This window comes from Eurypyga helias, unplaced genomic scaffold (assembly GCF_000690775.1).
Source record: "Eurypyga helias isolate BGI_N326 unplaced genomic scaffold, ASM69077v1 scaffold915, whole genome shotgun sequence".
In the NCBI taxonomy this organism is placed as follows: Eukaryota; Metazoa; Chordata; class Aves; order Eurypygiformes; family Eurypygidae; genus Eurypyga; species Eurypyga helias.
Genome location: NW_010253199.1, coordinates 1 through 17,270, shown reverse-complemented (window position 1 = coordinate 17,270; position 17,270 = coordinate 1). Strand labels below are relative to the sequence as shown.

At 37.4% G+C, this 17,270-nt stretch overlaps 1 protein-coding gene across 1 annotated transcript in view; it reads right to left on the bottom strand.

Annotated features, from left to right (window-relative positions):
- The window catches only part of NBAS (neuroblastoma amplified sequence), a gene marked incomplete at both ends in the record, with an annotated part of 62,460 nt that extends 50,486 nt beyond the window's left edge, over positions 1-11,974 (bottom strand). Inside the window, 9 exons of the mRNA XM_010152573.1 lie at positions 31-165; positions 766-917; positions 2,130-2,255; positions 3,031-3,288; positions 4,449-4,642; positions 6,050-6,113; positions 6,966-7,094; positions 10,684-10,749; positions 11,836-11,974. Of these exons, the coding sequence (XP_010150875.1) occupies positions 31-165; positions 766-917; positions 2,130-2,255; positions 3,031-3,288; positions 4,449-4,642; positions 6,050-6,113; positions 6,966-7,094; positions 10,684-10,749; positions 11,836-11,974 (1,263 nt within the window). The remainder of the gene's footprint in view (positions 1-30; positions 166-765; positions 918-2,129; positions 2,256-3,030; positions 3,289-4,448; positions 4,643-6,049; positions 6,114-6,965; positions 7,095-10,683; positions 10,750-11,835) is intronic.
- Positions 11,975-17,270: the final 5,296 nt, after the last annotated feature.

The following is a 17,270-nucleotide window of genomic DNA, read 5'->3' as shown; positions in this document are numbered from 1 at the left end:
GGATAAAACATGGCCCAACATTTCATTTACTTTGAGAAGTTTACTAATAATAGCAGTTCTTGACGCTTCTTGGCCTCTTTTTCCTTTCTAGTATCTACTTCTTCATCTGGTGACAAGAAGTCTTCATAGGGAATTTCAATGTCTACCTCCCCAGGTAAGATAAATCTGGAAGACAAAACCAACAACGTAATCAATGCTGATAAATAAACCCCATAACAACAAAAACATATGACAAACTGATTTTTGAATAAACATACTAACATAGCTTTCCATTTATGTCTTGACTAAAAATCTAAATTTTCATAGAAAAAGACAACACTGAGCTTTGCAGCAGCACTCATAACATGCCAACAAGAAGCATCATCTCTTGTTTCCACTCCCTTTTAACAACAGAAGACCATTACACCAATTAAGACATGAAACAAAACGCATTTATACAGGTAATTGCAGATTCCAGAAGTGGCAACAGAAACAGATTCTCAGAAAAAAGTTCTCTATGATGAAGAAAATCAAGGGCACCCACAGAAGAGGAAATATGCAGTATAACATAAAACAGTGATTTTACATTTTACAATTTTACAACGGTAAAATGAGAACAGGCACCTTAAGGATATCTTTAGAATAGTTTGATTCAAAGCACTGCCTTTATGTCCTGCAAAAGCATCTTGTCATTTTCATTAGAGCTTGACATAATTTCACTAAATTATTAGAAAAGACTTCATACACCATTCTTTCAAAACAAACAAAAAAATACTCTTCCCTTACCTGCCGCCATCTTCTCCTTTTCCTACGGCCACAAGAGCCTCCAAGTCTGTGCCTTTCAAGCCATACTGAAGCAGCTTCTTAGCAGCATCCACATTCTCTGGAACTCTTTCCAAGCACTCATGAAGAACCCATGCACGTTTCTTAATTTTGCTCTGTCCAAGAACAATAGTATAGTCACAGTTTTACATGCTTAAATCCAAAGCAACTACAGACATTAAAATCTAGCATGTTTCTTCCACTTAAGAAAATGTTGAATTAATCTAATGATTGACAATGTGAACCCATAAAAAGAGGTGAGAATGGAAATACATATATCCCTCCAAGTACATCTGGCAGAAAAGGGCACAAAAATGCCAAATGACTTTGCAGAACTTTCACAAACAGTAATTTCTATTCCAGTTGTATTCCCTAATTGGTACCACTCCTGCTCACACTAAAAAAAATGCAATGATTTGGGGTTAAAATGCAGTTCTTACAGAATCACAGAATGGTTTGGGCTGGAAGTGACCTTAAAGATCATCTAGTTCCAACCCCCCTGCTATGGGCAAGGACTTCTTATAAAGCAAGTGATTCTGCAACAGCACTAGAGTAATTTTTAGTATCAACATCTTCACATGCCAATAGGATTCTGTGACAGAAATGACACACCAGGGTCAGAAAATATTGTTGGCTGTATCTGATGATCTTCAGTTGAGATTAGATAGTGCATAGAGAATGGCTAGTTGTAAACATCTTATTTTGACATTCAATTAATATCTGACATGAAAAAAAAAAATAGATTATATTTCTCTTGATGGCTTGCACAGCACCCTTGTGTTGTGCAGCTCTGACAATGCTTGTCTGATGAGTTTGAAGTTCTTCTTCCAAGCCAAAAAACCCCATGCTGGATTCTACTGAAAAGCTCCAGTTACAGGAACCCGAGTTCACTCTAAATTCTGTTGTTCAAACTTTGCTCTATAGCTACTGATATCAACTTCACCTTCCCATTTAATTTTCTAAAATACTTAGAAGTTATTTAAATGCTTTATATTTCCAATTATTATTATTCATTTGCCAGGCAACAATCCACTGCTGCGTGTGGAGGAGAGATTACACCAGAGAAAGCAAGCTGCTATTAACAGAAATTAGAAGTTACTTGAAAGGCAGTATTTCCATTAACTTAGAAGGTCTCCAGATCAGGCCTTCAGTTAAATGAACAAGATCGCTCTGTTCCACATGACATGAAATGGAATTTTCAGGACAGGTCTCCAAATTGCCACCAATTTATGTTGCATAAATTAGAACACAATTGAGGATTCAATTTCTGTAAAGATAACGCAGCCATTCTGATAAGAAAGCCTGAAAGTCATAAAAAACAAACCCACCAAGTAGTCTTGAATTGAAGCAACATTAACAGCTGACTTCCTCCACTGTCTTTGATACACAAGATCAGAATCGAGGCCGTATGCTTGAGCCAAAGACAAAGCTTCCCCATATTCTTCATTATCAATCTAAAAAGAAAACACATGAACGTAATCAGATTTTCATATTAAACAATCCATTAGTAAATCTGTGTTTTGAAACAGGGAGAGGGATAATTACTGTGGGTATGCTTAAGCAACTAGGAAAGAGAAGGGGCTCAAGATACAGATGAGTACACCTCAGATTTGATGGACACCTCCAGAAAATCAAATTTTTTCCCCTCAAGAAAAAGGAAGGATTAATTTAGGTAACCAGTATGAATGACATCAGTTCCCCCTGGAAACACTAACAGCTACAGAGTGGGCTGGTTTACCTTCAGAACAATTGAAATGGCCTGAACAAAGTACTGCCTACAGTAGTCCTAAATATGAAGAAATATCTGTTCAGTAAGAGTGAATTACAGGCCTAATTTGTATGTAAGCATGAAAAAACCATGCAAGTAAACTACATTCGCATCAGAGTATAAATTAACCCATCCCCTGGCCAATAACAAGCTAAACTTACTTAATTCAATATATTTACCAGGTCTTTCATCACTTGTAAACATACACATGAGTACAAGTCTGGCTAAACTAATAATGCACAGTGTCTCCCTGGTGACCTGCAAACATAATCTCATTTGATTTTATACATTCCTAATTTTAAACAATGATCCCTTCAATTAGGTAACACAGTACACTGTCAACTAAGAGATCCTTAGAATTATGTGCCTAAACCCTTCTCTTAATATAGGAAAAAATAAAATAAAAGTTATTAAGATATTTCTAAACAAAAGAGAAATATGACCTTTCCTTCTATACTTACTTTCCTCTGGTACAGTTCCTCTGGAGTCGTGGATCTCAAACTGACAAGGCGGAAATTCTTTGTAATAGTACGTGGGCGTTTCCGTGGAGGAGCAAATCGTTCCATTTCAGTCACAAAGTACAGGCCTTGCTTCAGGTAGCTGAAGTATCTGTCCTTAGCAGAAGTTTCATCATCTGAGTCAGAGTCATCTTCTCCCTCATCTTCATCATCAGGCCTGCTCTCCAAGCGTAATCTTTTTGGAACAAGTTTTACCTCACACTGCACAGAAAATATGAATATGAAGCGCCCACCCCGTACTCCTCAACTAGTTTGGCGAGAATTGAGAACATCTCCACTTCCAGTACTATAAATTTCAGAAGCAACATACTTCCTCCCCTTCTCCTTTCAACTCTTTATTTCTCAGCTTGCTTAACATGCTTGACAAACCCTGACTGCATCTGTCTCCCAGGTGTGAGGCTTCATCCGTTACCTCCTGAAGCAAGAGTGAAGGCTTCTTAGCAGTAACCTGTTATGACACTCAATGTCCTACACCACCCGAGAAAGGACAGAAACATGGTGGCACCTTTGTACGCTCTTATAAAGTTTACTGCAGCGTAGAGCAGTGCGTTCAATTCTTAGCTATTCAAAGCAAGGTTTATTATTTTAAACTGTTGTTTAAAATGAATATACCTCCTGAAGCAAGAGTGAAGGCTTCTTAGCAGTAACCTGTTATGACACTCAATGTCCTACACCACCCGAGAAAGGACAGAAACATGGTGGCACCTTTGTACGCTCTTATAAAGTTTACTGCAGCGTAGAGCAGTGCGTTCAATTCTTAGCTATTCAAAGCAAGGTTTATTATTTTAAACTGTTGTTTAAAATGAATAAACCTATTTCATTGTAATTGAAGAGCATTTTTCTTATTTTCAAAGAAAATTCTGGTTAGCTTCATCATGTTCTACTCCTTCTGGAATCCTACTAAATATGAACAACAAAAAATATCTCTTACAAGGCTTTGTCTTAATTTAAATGTGCTCCTTATTTTGTTTTAAAGCATCAGTTCCAAAATGGGAGAAGGATGCTTGTAGTACTCATCAAATGCAATAACATACAAAGCAGTAAAAACTGTCAACACAAACTGTTTCCTGCAGCAAGATTCCTCTCATTCAGACTCAGCCTTCTAGAAGTTTTGTTACGACAATCCAGAAGTTATTTATTTGACAACCAAGTTTTAATTCAGACAAGTTGCAGGAAGTTCAGAAGTCCCCTGCAATACGTATCTAGAGATACGGAAATAGAATCACTTTTACTCTTAGTAATAGCAATGTGTGGTGTTTTTCTTAACCACGCACACAACACCTGTAGGATTACATATACAAAAGCTAATTGTTTCTACTGCATTCCCAAAAGATTTGCACCAGCCTGTGCACATTCCTCACCTCCAGACTTAGAAATCCTCCGTCGTGAGCTGAAGTGACCTGAGGAGAACTCTCAAACCATTCACATGACTTCCCCAGCAAGTTTCTTAACGTCTTGACTGATGACACAGTCAATGCACCAGAGCAGCGAGCCAGGATGATAGAATTATCTGCCCACCAATTTACATCTATCAAGGGGTAATAGGATTCTTTATCTAAAATAGATAAACAAATAAGAAGGCACCATAAAAAAAAAAAAAGACAACCTTAAAACACCAGATAAGAACAGAAGTGACTTCAATTATTAAGAGATTTCATGTCCTATTTTAACAAAAGTTTACTAATGTATATGCATCCTTGGTTCAATATGTTTGTATCTTAGATCAACTGTATTTTACAAATATCAGTTCTGCATTAAATAAATGTGTTGTAAAAACAACACTTAATTTTGGATGTAATCAGTAAACAGATTTGTCCAAAATAGGACAAATTTTAGATATTTGATAAAGATCTGCTTCAACACTTCCCAGGCCCTCCTTGACCAAGTTTTCCTGGCTACAAACATAATACTGATGAAAACCAGAATAGGTACACTCCTTTTAAGGACAAGTGACAACTATGAACGAGGCTCCTGAAACAGCCTACAAGGTAAGGTTTTTAAGAATATTAAATCAACAAAACAAACAAAACATCACCATGACTAAGGATGGCAGCTATGCCATTTCTCTGACTGTCTTGATTATGGTAACCAGATGTTGGGATAAAATGTTTACCACAATTAGTTCAATTTGTTTATTACAGTGTCATTTCCCACCTCTCTGATGAAAAAGTTCTTTCCCCAAACAGCACTGAGGAACAGATCAGCTTATCACTTTTCTGTCATTTCAGTGCTTAGTCAGCAGCCTACCCATGAAGGACATATGAGTTAACCCAAAGACAGAATCACCAAGAAAAATAGTATAAAAACACAGATATTTTAATAATATAGATGTATACAAGTGGTAGTGAATGGATCAAGGGAGATCTTGTCAGTCTTGGAAGAGCCACATAATAACCAGATCATAAATGGCTGCACATAGTGGCCTGAATTTTGGGAAAAGAATAGAGACTGGCATGAGGCAAATCCACTCAGAGGAAACAAACCCTTTTGGTTTAGAATTTTAAAATAATTTCTTTAAATTACATTAACTTTCAAGATTTATTAGGCATTCATAGAAAGAAAAGGTGAATGTACATTTAGGTTTTAGACTGTGGACTCCAATAATGTGTTACCTACAGTATTATGTTGTAGTGGCTCCTGACACAAGCTGAGACATCTGCTGTATGTTCAGTATTGTACAGAGTCATAATCACATGATTAATAATAAATGAATCCCTGTATTAACTAAAATATCATCTTATTTATAGTCATGGCTACAAAAACATTCCTACGAGAGGATTTTATAAAAACCTATTGCAACACTCATTCAGCTATGCCATGCTATAAATCCAAATCATTCATATAAATTTTAGCAACTATGCTAATTGAAATTTAATTAAGCTATTTCAGGTCTTCATGTATTTGTGTAAATATTATTAACTACAAAATGGTATAAAAAAAATGATCTAACTGTACCACACACCTTTTATTTTCTTTCTTTTTTCACTAGAGAGTCTCCAGTCTGGGTTGATCTCATCATAGCCTGGCTAAAAAAAAAAGTGCGAGACCAAAAAAAAAGCATTATATGCAAGTAAATCTTTGTAAGAGGCAATCTGTTTATTTACTCCATTGTTGACCCACTCATTTTTCAATTAAAGGCTGCCCAGAAATTCAAACTTTTCCTGAACATAACATGTACAGCTGCTCCAGTGACATTGTACTTTTCTCCAGACAGTTAAATTTTAAAAAAGGAAAAAAAAAGCAGAAAAGACTTCTGGATTCCTAAAACACCTTACCAGAAAACAAGAGTACCATCAGACCTGACCTAGTCAGCAGTGAACAGTAATAATACCCTAAGGATTTCTGAAATGAAGGCTCTTCAGCAATCAGAAGCCCACCAAGTGTTGGCTTTTCATATCTATACACAGGACTGCAAATATACAAAAAGAACCTGCAGAACAGTCCTTCTGTTCGCTGTGTATGTTCCTGACGACCAGCCCACTACAGTGCTTAAGTATCTATTTTGGTTATTTCCATAATTATAGAGCTCCTTTAAAGACCAGTGCAGCAAGAGAAGTATTACTTAATGATGCACTGCAACATTTAGAATTAGTAAGATTTTGCTGTTGTTTTTTCAAACTTTATTTAGTAATTTCAGAATAGATGGGAACTACACAAGTATGACAGTAATCCTGTCATGACAGTAACACTGCAATCCAGTGGCAGTACAGGTAGATTAAACAGCTCAGACAAGCGAAGCAGTCTTGGCTCAAGCAGAATGTGATTTTTCAGACTTAATAAAGCACAGGTATCTGAACTTCTCTCATCTCCTAGGAAAACACATCTCCAGAGGATTAAGATATATACTGCAAGTTTCTAAACATCTACATCCTTCTTACCTGATCAGTTTGGTCCCATTCTCCTTGTTGTCTGAGAGACGGAATAGACCAGATTGTCAGTTTTCCTGAGAAATGAATAGCTGCGAGAAGAGCTCCATCAGGAGAAAGATTCATCTTGAAAACTCCATCCTGCCAAACATGATGTCAAAGTGGGAAAAAAAAAAAAAAAAACAGCAAAACAAACAAACACGCAAAAAAACCTCACACACACACGGAATACCTAAAAAAATCCCTAAAACTCTAAATTACTTTTTCTATTTTAGAAAAAATAAATTGTACAATCTTCCATCCTGAAAATTTAATATGTTTTAAATTTTTGTTAAAACTATGCTAAAAGTTAGAATTAAGGTAAAAATATCAATTGTGACATGGAAGAGTAAAAGCAACCTGCATAAAGAAAGAACAACACTATCTTAATACTAACAAATCATTAGGAACGTCAACTCCTGTATCACACACTGTTATACAGCAAATATCTGAAAGCGAGGCATTCCTAGAAGAACACCGCAGGTGGCAATGCAGACCTACTTGGAGGAAAAACGGCAGGTGGTTCTCTGTTCAGAGAAAACATTCAGCAGCCTCGTTTTTTTACTACCCTGCCTCTCAGATCCACCCAAGGAGGACTATTAATATACACAACGTAGTACAGCTCTTCCTCCCTGCAAGCAAACTTTTGGGTGGGCATTATTACAATTTTTTAAAAAAATACAATTTAAAAAAAGAGCAAGGGGGTGGACGAGATACAAGAGACACACAGATAAAGAGATCTTGAAGGAGAACACTGTTCATTACAGGACAATGAATCTGAATTTAAGAATCTCTTGGGTAACATTAGACAATAGCAAACATCAGATTAGGTCCACACAGAAGAAATAATTCAACATCTGTAAGTAAAACTTCATCAAGGCTATAAAAATTCTCCTGGATGAAATTTTTCTTCAGCTCTGGATATCTTAAGAGGCAAAATCTACTGCAAATAAAGTATTTCCTTAAGGACTCACGAACTCCCACACAACTGAATCTATACACTAGTTCCATGAGACAAAGGCCTCAAATATACTCAGACTTTGAAGTCAAACTTGGTGTCCCTGGCAATGCATAACAGTTTCCAAAAAGACTATTAGTGTTTTTCCCCCTGCCCTCAACACTTGTATGTCTTCCGAAAGATCATTAGCTTCTCAGAGAGCCTAGTCTTCACTGAGAGCAGGATGAAGACTCCCAAAATGCACATGGTTTATGAAAATCTCACTTTGTTAGTGCCATTTTCTTTTTGAAGCTTCCTAATAAAAATTCTACTACAGTAATGTTAGAACTGTTCAAATCTGCAGCTAATCGACTTTTGAGTCAATGCATCCCCTCTTGGAAAACACTCCAACACAAATGAAGTACATAAAAGTTACTAGACATCCATATGATTAAGAAGCTTTAATGGAGCTTCTACAGCACATTAGTGGTCACTATCATTTGAAGAGAACTGTTCTTCTAGGGTTTGTTTATTTATAGTTTCTATTATTTTTATTTTATTTCTTAGGCTGTTTGAAGTTCTAGCTATGCCACAGACACAATGATGATCAAGTAATCCGCTCAGTGTTGTACAGTGGTTTGCAGCTAATTAAGAGTACTAGTTAAATCCCGTCTTAAAATACGTTTTTAATTGAAAATGAGAGCATTAGGGGTTTTTTTAAAACCCTTAATATAAAAAAATACAAATTCTTAATATAAAAAAATACAAATTCTTAATCAGCTAGAATACTGCAATCTCTATTATAGTTTGCCAAGGCATTGTACACACCTGCTAGAGGCAATTCTTTCCTTACAATCAAGTTGCATGCACAGATGACAAAGAACAAGAGACTCTTAAAGGACTCAGAAAAACATAGCTAAAACATATAATCCATTCAGGTAAACCATGATGGGTATACATCATGGATCTTAACAAGGGTTAAACCTTTACTCAGTAGTCTGTAATAATTCTGTTGCTGTTAAATTTAGATGTTGGGTGGCCATTAACACATTCAAATTTACCACCTGAGCATTGTTATCAATAGAGCTTAATCAGTCCTTTGGCAACGCAGGCAATGCTGCACCAGTAACCAGCTTGTCAGCTTAAGGGAACTGCAGAACAAGACACTGAAAGCCTCAGCAGGTTGGCACTTCACCTTTTCTAAGTGTCATTTAAATCAGCAAAACTAAGAATCAAATCCCAGTATAGCTAGTTCTAATATTCAAGTCCTCCAGCTGCCGTGCCTGTCTCACATTAGCACTGTTGCCAATTCCCCACTAAGAATATAAACTATACCTCACATATTTAAACGATAATCTCTGAAATCTGATTAAAACATTCAAGGATTAATAGCAATTTCTACTTTCTTTTGTAAATTTAGTAATGGTAAGGGTAGTGATGTTGAAGTTTAGCACACCTACACTCAGTACTACCCTTTCAGTAAAAAAAGTTTACTTCAGCCCTCTCTTCTATATCTTCAGTGAAGGAAATAAAATATCTCTCCTTCCCACCCTTGAGAAAGATTCCGAAAGATTTGTTTTCCCCTTCCAATCCAGCATGCAATTTCTTCTTTTAACCAGTCACCTAAACATCCCAAAAATCTATTAAGGTAATTTCCAAAGTCCATGTAACTTCAGAACAGCCATTTTTACTCTCAGGAGGACACAGTGAGAGAAGTAGACAGATCCTTTACTGTTTTTTCCTTGTAAAGCAAAAGGGAAAACAAATTTTTTACAGGGAGGGAAAGGGGGATAAAAAAAATGGTATCGAACAAGGCCTACACACACCTAGTGGAACAAGAGACAGGAGAAGGTGGTGCAGTACTGTGCGGGTAGCTCCTAAAGGTACGTAGAAGAAAGCCACGATCACTGTGTGAAAAGCCTTAGAAATGCAGAAAGCACGCACCTACACTGCAGCACGACACTCAAGATGTAACAGTCATTCATCCAGGGGAGAGGAGAATACAAGACCCATATCCAGGGTTTGTTAAGAACAAGGTGATTCCGACCAGCAGTTTCATTATGTTCACATCTGCTCTGCTAGTACGAGTCTGACCCATAATAAACCTTTGAAGCTACTTAGCAGAATGTTTCCGCAGTATTTCATAACAGACACTCAAAATTAAGTGTTTGTGTCTGCCCTATTTAAGACATGAATTATGAGTTTGAATTCACTTATTTTTTCTTCCCCATATTGCATGAAAATTTTGGGATACAAGGTGAGGGATTTTGTTTCCTAATGGGAGTGGGGTAGTGCAGAAGGCTGGGGTTTGGAGTTCCTTTTATTTCTCTCTGGAGTATATTTCAGAAACACTGTCACAATGATGTAGACTCTCTCCTTGTAGAGTATGTAACACATCTAACATGCTATGACCATTACATTCACTAACAAATAACTAGCTGCCTTTTAACACTTCCCTTTTGGATTAATAGCTTACATTTAATATTGAACTCTACATTCTAGACCTGTTCCTGCCAGTACACTGGAAATCCAAGATTCAAGCTTCAGCAGATTAACTAATTGGATTTTTTTTAAAAAGCCAAATAAATGGCAAGCTACTCCACTTAATGCTAAAAGCTTATTATTTTTTATAAGTTTATAGAAATGTTAATTCTTAAGTTACATAAATTAAAAAACTACTTTCAATCAGTCTCTCAAGTAGTCATTAATAAACAATTAGTAAAAACCATTAGAGGTAGACCTAGACCTTAATACCTGTTCTGTTCCCCGCCTGCTGTAAAATCTTAAATTCATAAACCTTAATAATCCTCTTCTCTGTGCCTGTAAGAACAGAAACATATCATACAATGAAAGGCTAGCTCATACATTGTTTTATGCAAAAGAAAATACCTAAAGCACTAAAAAAACTCTGCAGGATTCTTTAAACTTACAGACGACTTCCTATTTTAAAATAAAGTAAGGATAATAAAATGCAGTTTGTATAACTTGGCCCATTTCATTAGGTATCATGCCACAGAAAAGCACTACTCATTTGCAATAAAATTAACAGCTTGCTCTTAATACTAAGCAATACGTATATAAGAGTAAATACTGGAATTTATCCTAGTATACCATAAATTGATTTCAGCATATCCACGTCAGTTGTCAGTAAATCAACCATTTACTTCTACTAGAAGCAGAAATAGTCGAGTCAGACTTAAACTGAAACACTTACTTCAGGTGTGCTGCCTTTTGTTATGAAGTAATAAAAAGATAAAATAATGGGATTTTTATTTTCCAGAGACAGGTAACATACCCCAGTATGTACCTATGAAGTTTGTATATTTCCACACTACAAAGAAATTGTTTGTTTCTTGTGGATTTCTTTGTTGTTGTTTTTTTGTGGGTTTGGGTTTTTTTTCTAAACCACAAGTGATAATCAAGAACTTAGAAGTTCAAATCATACTAGAGAAAAGGCAAAAATAGATGGGGTGGGAGAGAACTTACTACACATTCATAGAATCATGGAATCACAGAATGGTTGGGGTTAGAAGGGACCTTAAAGATCATCTAGTTCCAACCCCCCTGCCATGGGCAGGGACACCTTGCACTAGACCAGGTTGCTCAAAACCTCATCCAGTCTGGCCTTGAAGACATCCAGGGATGGGGCATCCACAACATCTCTGGGCAACCTGTTCCAGTGCCTCACTACCCTCTCTGTGAAGAATTTCTTCCTGACATCTAATCTAAACCTCCCTGATTTCAATTTATTTTTCAATTTATACCCATTACCCCTTGTCCTATCACTACATATCATAGCTTATACCAAAACATTGCATTAAATTCCGCTTTCAAGATTCGTATTGAACTTCCAGTTAGATAAGTCTGCCAGTGATAATATCTGGTAAAATGAGGAAACATACTTACTGTTCTAATGTCATCTTCATAACTAGTGACCTGTTTATAATGGGGAGAGCCTGACAGAACTCTCCAAGCCGATATCCCACAATCAGCTGCTTTAGATACTCCATCTTCATCTGTTTCACAGCCTCCTACAAGCAGAAGTCTGTAAAATATAAGACATATTCTGGTTCCATATACTGCCACATAAATGTTTGTGGTTTTTTTTTTTTTTAATTGTCATAACTCAGAACTTCACCAGTTTGCTTGCAGTAACAAAAGACTAAATATATTAAGATACCTATCAGCCCTAATAAGCTCTAAACTTCAGGGTGTTTATCCATAGATAAAAGGATTTAAATCTTACTTGAGTAACCTTGTTACTGGTGACATTTATCCTCACCCATTCTCATCTCTAAGCTTTCCAGTTGAGGCATAATTCCAAACATTTAAAATAAAATATGGGTGGCTACAAATTTAAGTTCCTTTCCTGCCCTCAAAGAATGACAACAATTGTATCTTAAGCTTATGAAAAGTTCCACTTGTTCTATTTAAGCATTACATTTTCATTTATTCAGGTGTGGTACAAGAGCTACTTCTCTTTCATTGAGGAGCCAAATGCATCAAGGTTTTTCAGTTTTGTTTTCTAAAGCCACCCTAACAATTATGTTTCCATTTTTTGTTACACACAGTAAATAGTACTTCAAAAATTTTGAGGAAACTTGCAATTATTGCTTATTACCACTAAAATGTATCAATATGTCTTCCCTTGAATCCCTTTTACCTTATTAACAAGCAGTTTTACATTTAACTAATGATTGCTTTGACAAAACCTTTGAAAACAGATGTCTACGTTTGTTTGGAAGCATCATTTTAGTGAACAACCCATCAAAAAGTAAAAGTATCTGCAAAAAAGGCACGGACTGAAAAAGCAAGAAGTTCACCGGAGAACACTGCTGTGTCTAGTTTGCATTACTCTGGAAATGCTACCACCTAGCGGCTAAGGCTCACATAGCTCAGCTGTGATGGGAGAGTACTCCGTAACATTCCCTGCAAAAGCCAACCGAAATAAAAAAAAAAAAAAACACCACCACACCTTTCCAGGTTTAACCACTTTTAATAGCTCAGTAAAACCTAACATTCCCAGGTCTCATGCTATTCACAAACATACAGCAAGATGACTTTGACTTAACAGACTGTTAGCATCCATGGTATCTGAAGAGTTTTAGTTCTTTTGTGGTGTAGAGAGTTGCCTAGGACAGCAAAACAGAAATCACTTTGTGCTGGTTTTACATGGGACAGAGTCAATTTTCTTCACAGTACCTGGTATGAGGCTGTGTTTTGGATTTGTGCTAAGAATATTGATAACACTGGTGGTTTTATTTGTTGCTAAGGACAGTTGTTGCTTTATAACTAGTAAACGACTTTTCCAGCTTCTGATTATTGACCTGTGGGAGCGAGTCCAGAGGAGGCCACGAAGATGCTCAGAGGGCTGGAGCACCTCTCCTCTGATGAAAGGCTGCAAAAATTCGGCTTGTTCAGCCTGGAGAACAGGAGGCTCCAGGGAGACCTTATTGCAGCCTTCCAGTACCTGAAGGGGCTACAAGGAAGCTGGGGGGGGGACTTTTTATAAGGGCCTGTAGTGACAGGACAAGGGGCAACATACTTAAATTGCAAATGGAGAGATTTAGATTGGGTATCAGGAAGAAATTCCTCATGGAGAGGGTGGTGAGGCACTGGAACAGGTTGCCCAGAAAAGCTGTGGATGCCCCATCCCTGGCTGTCTTCAAGGCCAGGCTGGATGAGGCTTTGAGCAACCTGGTCTAGTGGAAGGTGTCCCTGCCCATGGCAGGGGGGGTGGGACTAGATGATCTTTAAGGTCCCTTCCAACCCAAACTGTTTTATGATACTGCACCTGTGTTCCCAACTTCTTCTCTCAAAGAAGCGGGAAGGGGACCCAGCCACAACAGCTGACCCCAACTGACCAAAGGGACATTTCTTTCCATAAAATGCCATGCTCACTATGTATGCTGGGAGCTGGGCCAAGGGTAGGCCGTATCTCTGGCTCTGGCTCTTAGTCAGTGGGTGGTAAGCGGTTGTATTATTTGTTTTCTTTTCCATTAGGCTCACTACATATTACTAGTATTGTTAGTATTGTTGGTATCATTATTTTATTTAATTTCTTTTCAATTAAGCTTTTCTTAACTCAACCCATGAGTTTCCTTGTCTTGTCCTCCAATTCTCCTCCACTGGAGGAAGGGGAGGTTGAGCAAGCAGCTGGGTGATTCTTGACTGCAGGCTGGGATTAAATCATGACACACACTCCCCATTTTCCACAAAAACAGCCATAGGAAACTGTCAGTCCACTATCATAATTAACAGCAAAACGTGTAATTTTGCATTGTTCTTACAATCAGTAAGATAAGCATAGCATGGCTAAGAGTAATTACTTCTCCCTTAAGGAGGTGCTGTAATTGTAGAATATGTTTGTTTCTGGCTGAGCATCCATGATGCAGTGGTAGTATACCAAAAATGCTCTAGTAGAAGAAAGAAACCACGTAATCATTTAATGAACAGACAGATTCCTATCAGACTCATATTTCAGATTCTTGAAAACTGGTAACCTGAATAGCACATGGAAGCAAACATAATTCTTGAGTAACTAGCCTAAGTTTGTAGCAGTAAAATAGAAACAAAGCAGACACAAAATTCGCCTCTTAGAGCTTCCCAGTAGATATCTAGCAAAGCAACTGGGTTATGAAGATGAGAACAATTAGCAAAGCACAGTACTAGAGAATCAGTGAGAGAACCCCAACACAGAGCAGCAAGGGAGGGCTGTACTTCAGTATTACGTAAACTGCAGAAGAAACCATAACTACTCCTTGTTAAATAGACAATACTCAGTTTGCTGTTGCTCAGTGAGCATAGCAAACCTAGTGTGAGAATATCGAAGTCCTATTCCTACCTTGTTCAGAAAAGAGGTGTGTACTGTAAGAGAAGACCACATTAAGCCTCTTATGCGACAAACTTTACATCTTAAATTAATTTAGGTTGCTTCACATTTAAACAGTTTCCAACCGTTTGGTTTTGATACTGGCTGTTCATTCTGGTCAATTGGTTGGACAATTGTCAAGTAAATATTTGGACAGGAACTCAGAGGAGTTTACCAAGACACCACTTCAGCCAAAAAACTAGTAAGAGTGCTTTGTTCTACAAGTCATACTAAGCACAAGCTTGATCTGAAGATATCGCTGGTATCAGAACTCAAAGACTACAGCGGTTGATTAAAAATAACAATAATGGAAAGGCAGACATTGAAAACCAGGGTATTTAAGCAATTCCATACTCAAGCAACTGAGGAAATCAGAAGCAACAAGCAGGACAATACAGCAAGTATTGGGACATCAACAAATACTATAAGCTACTTGAGCAGGTTGTTATTCTTTTATGAAGAATGTGACTTGAACCAAGGAGGGTTTGAAAAGAATAGCATCCATCCTTCAGGAATGTGGAAAACAACCACACAAGAGGTACAGCCACCAATAAACAACACAGACCTAGACAAAATATTTTAATATCAAATTTTCTGCTGATTACTGGGGAAAATACACTTGGAAAGAGAAAAATTTCACAGATTAAGTGTCATACACTTAATAATCCATTTGCTTGTTTCCTTGCTGCAGGTGTGTTTTTTTCCCCTTCTCCCTGACATTTCCATTCTGCAACTTTCCTCTGCCTAGAGCGTTCTATCGGAGAAGCTTGACGCACTGCCGCTGATCAAAGACTGTAAGAGCTGCCCCCAAGTCGTACAAAAGCCATCTTTTAGACATGCTACATAGATCTTCTGAGGAACTTCAAGTGAAAACAAGCAAGTAACAAGTTTTCAAATATCTTGCAGCACATACCTCTACCAAACAAACGAACTTTCAGCAAAGACATATCATGCCACATAAAATTCCTTGTAACAGCTCAAATACGTGTTTTGCTCTAAAACCTCTCTACCCTGCTGTACATGATGCAGTTTATGTCCATTTTAGCCAGTCAAGAAAAAACATGTTAGGGTACTCACATCTGACCACACAGTCTAACATCCATGAACATTAAATCACATCTAAAACTCTGAAAGATACTGGACAGGTCAATCATTATGCATAAAATGATGAATTTCCTAACTTTTTTTTAGCACAAAAAGCAAGTTTCACATGTGTCTTTTTCACAGTCAGACCATGAGGAAAGCTTTAAAAAAATAAAATTTAAAAAAATTAGTAGGCAAGATCTTCATAAAAATCACTACAATACAGCTGTGAATTCCTAATAACCAAAAGACAGAAAGCATACTCTTCAGGAAAACTAATTTATTTGTAGTCCATCTATAGGCACCTAAATTCTTCCATAAGCAACACGTCACTGAATTAAAAATTCCAACAGCATCAGTGACTAGAACTCAATTACAATTGACCACACTGTGCCAGGGGTGACTAAGAGACAAATAGGAGCACAAAGACCAAGAGAAGAATTGTCAGTAACAGTGACAGCAGTAGCTCCAAAACTGCCTGAACGAACTCTCAGAAACTCTATCAAGACAAATATTTTCAAAGAAATTTTGGAAAAACTGTCACATGCAGTGAAACATATTTATAATTCAGAAGTATCTTTTAGGATAAATGAAACCCAGTGACAACTGGAATGAAGATGTCATATCAGTTTAGACACACACACAAAAACACAACCTCCAGACAAAAAGCCTTCTCCCAGGACTGCAGAGAAATTCCTCATGGCAGCACGTACTTAAAATTTTAAAAAGCTTTTCAGAAAGCAAAATGCAACAGCAGGGGCAGAAACTATGAAGATAAATAACACAACTGGCATCAAAAGAAAACGAAAGGTACTCCTGAGAGCCTCAGCAAAGATCTTGCCTTGTTTACCAATTATTTTTTCAGGACTAGGCAAGAGATGACTCCAAAACAACAACCTGACAGGTAGACTGGGAGCAGCAACAGGAGAGGGGTTTTTTTCCTGTTTACATTTTCAGGGTTTTTAAGTTAGCTCAGTCTGAAGAAGATACCATGCCAACAACTTTTTTTGTCCCGGTAATGTAAGAAACTACTTTTCTTGGCAACATGCTTGCGTTTTTAAATCACACCATATGCCGCAAAGCATAAAACCTTTGAGTCACAAGGCAATGTTAACTGAGTATATGACACTTAAAAGTAACTCCATGTCTATCAGACTGTTATGGACATCAAGACCTATTGTGCTGGGTTCAGCCAGGAAAGGGTTAAATCTCTTTACTAGGAAGTAAGTAGTGGCTGCTAGGAAGCTGTGTTCCTTGATGCAGGGAGCAGTACTGATAAGTTCTTAGCTGGCACTGAGGAATGTCTGTACCAGTTTCAAGGTCTTCGCTTCTGATACTGCAGCTGCATTCTCAGCTCTCGTGGTCTTGCTACTGAGAGTGCTGGGAC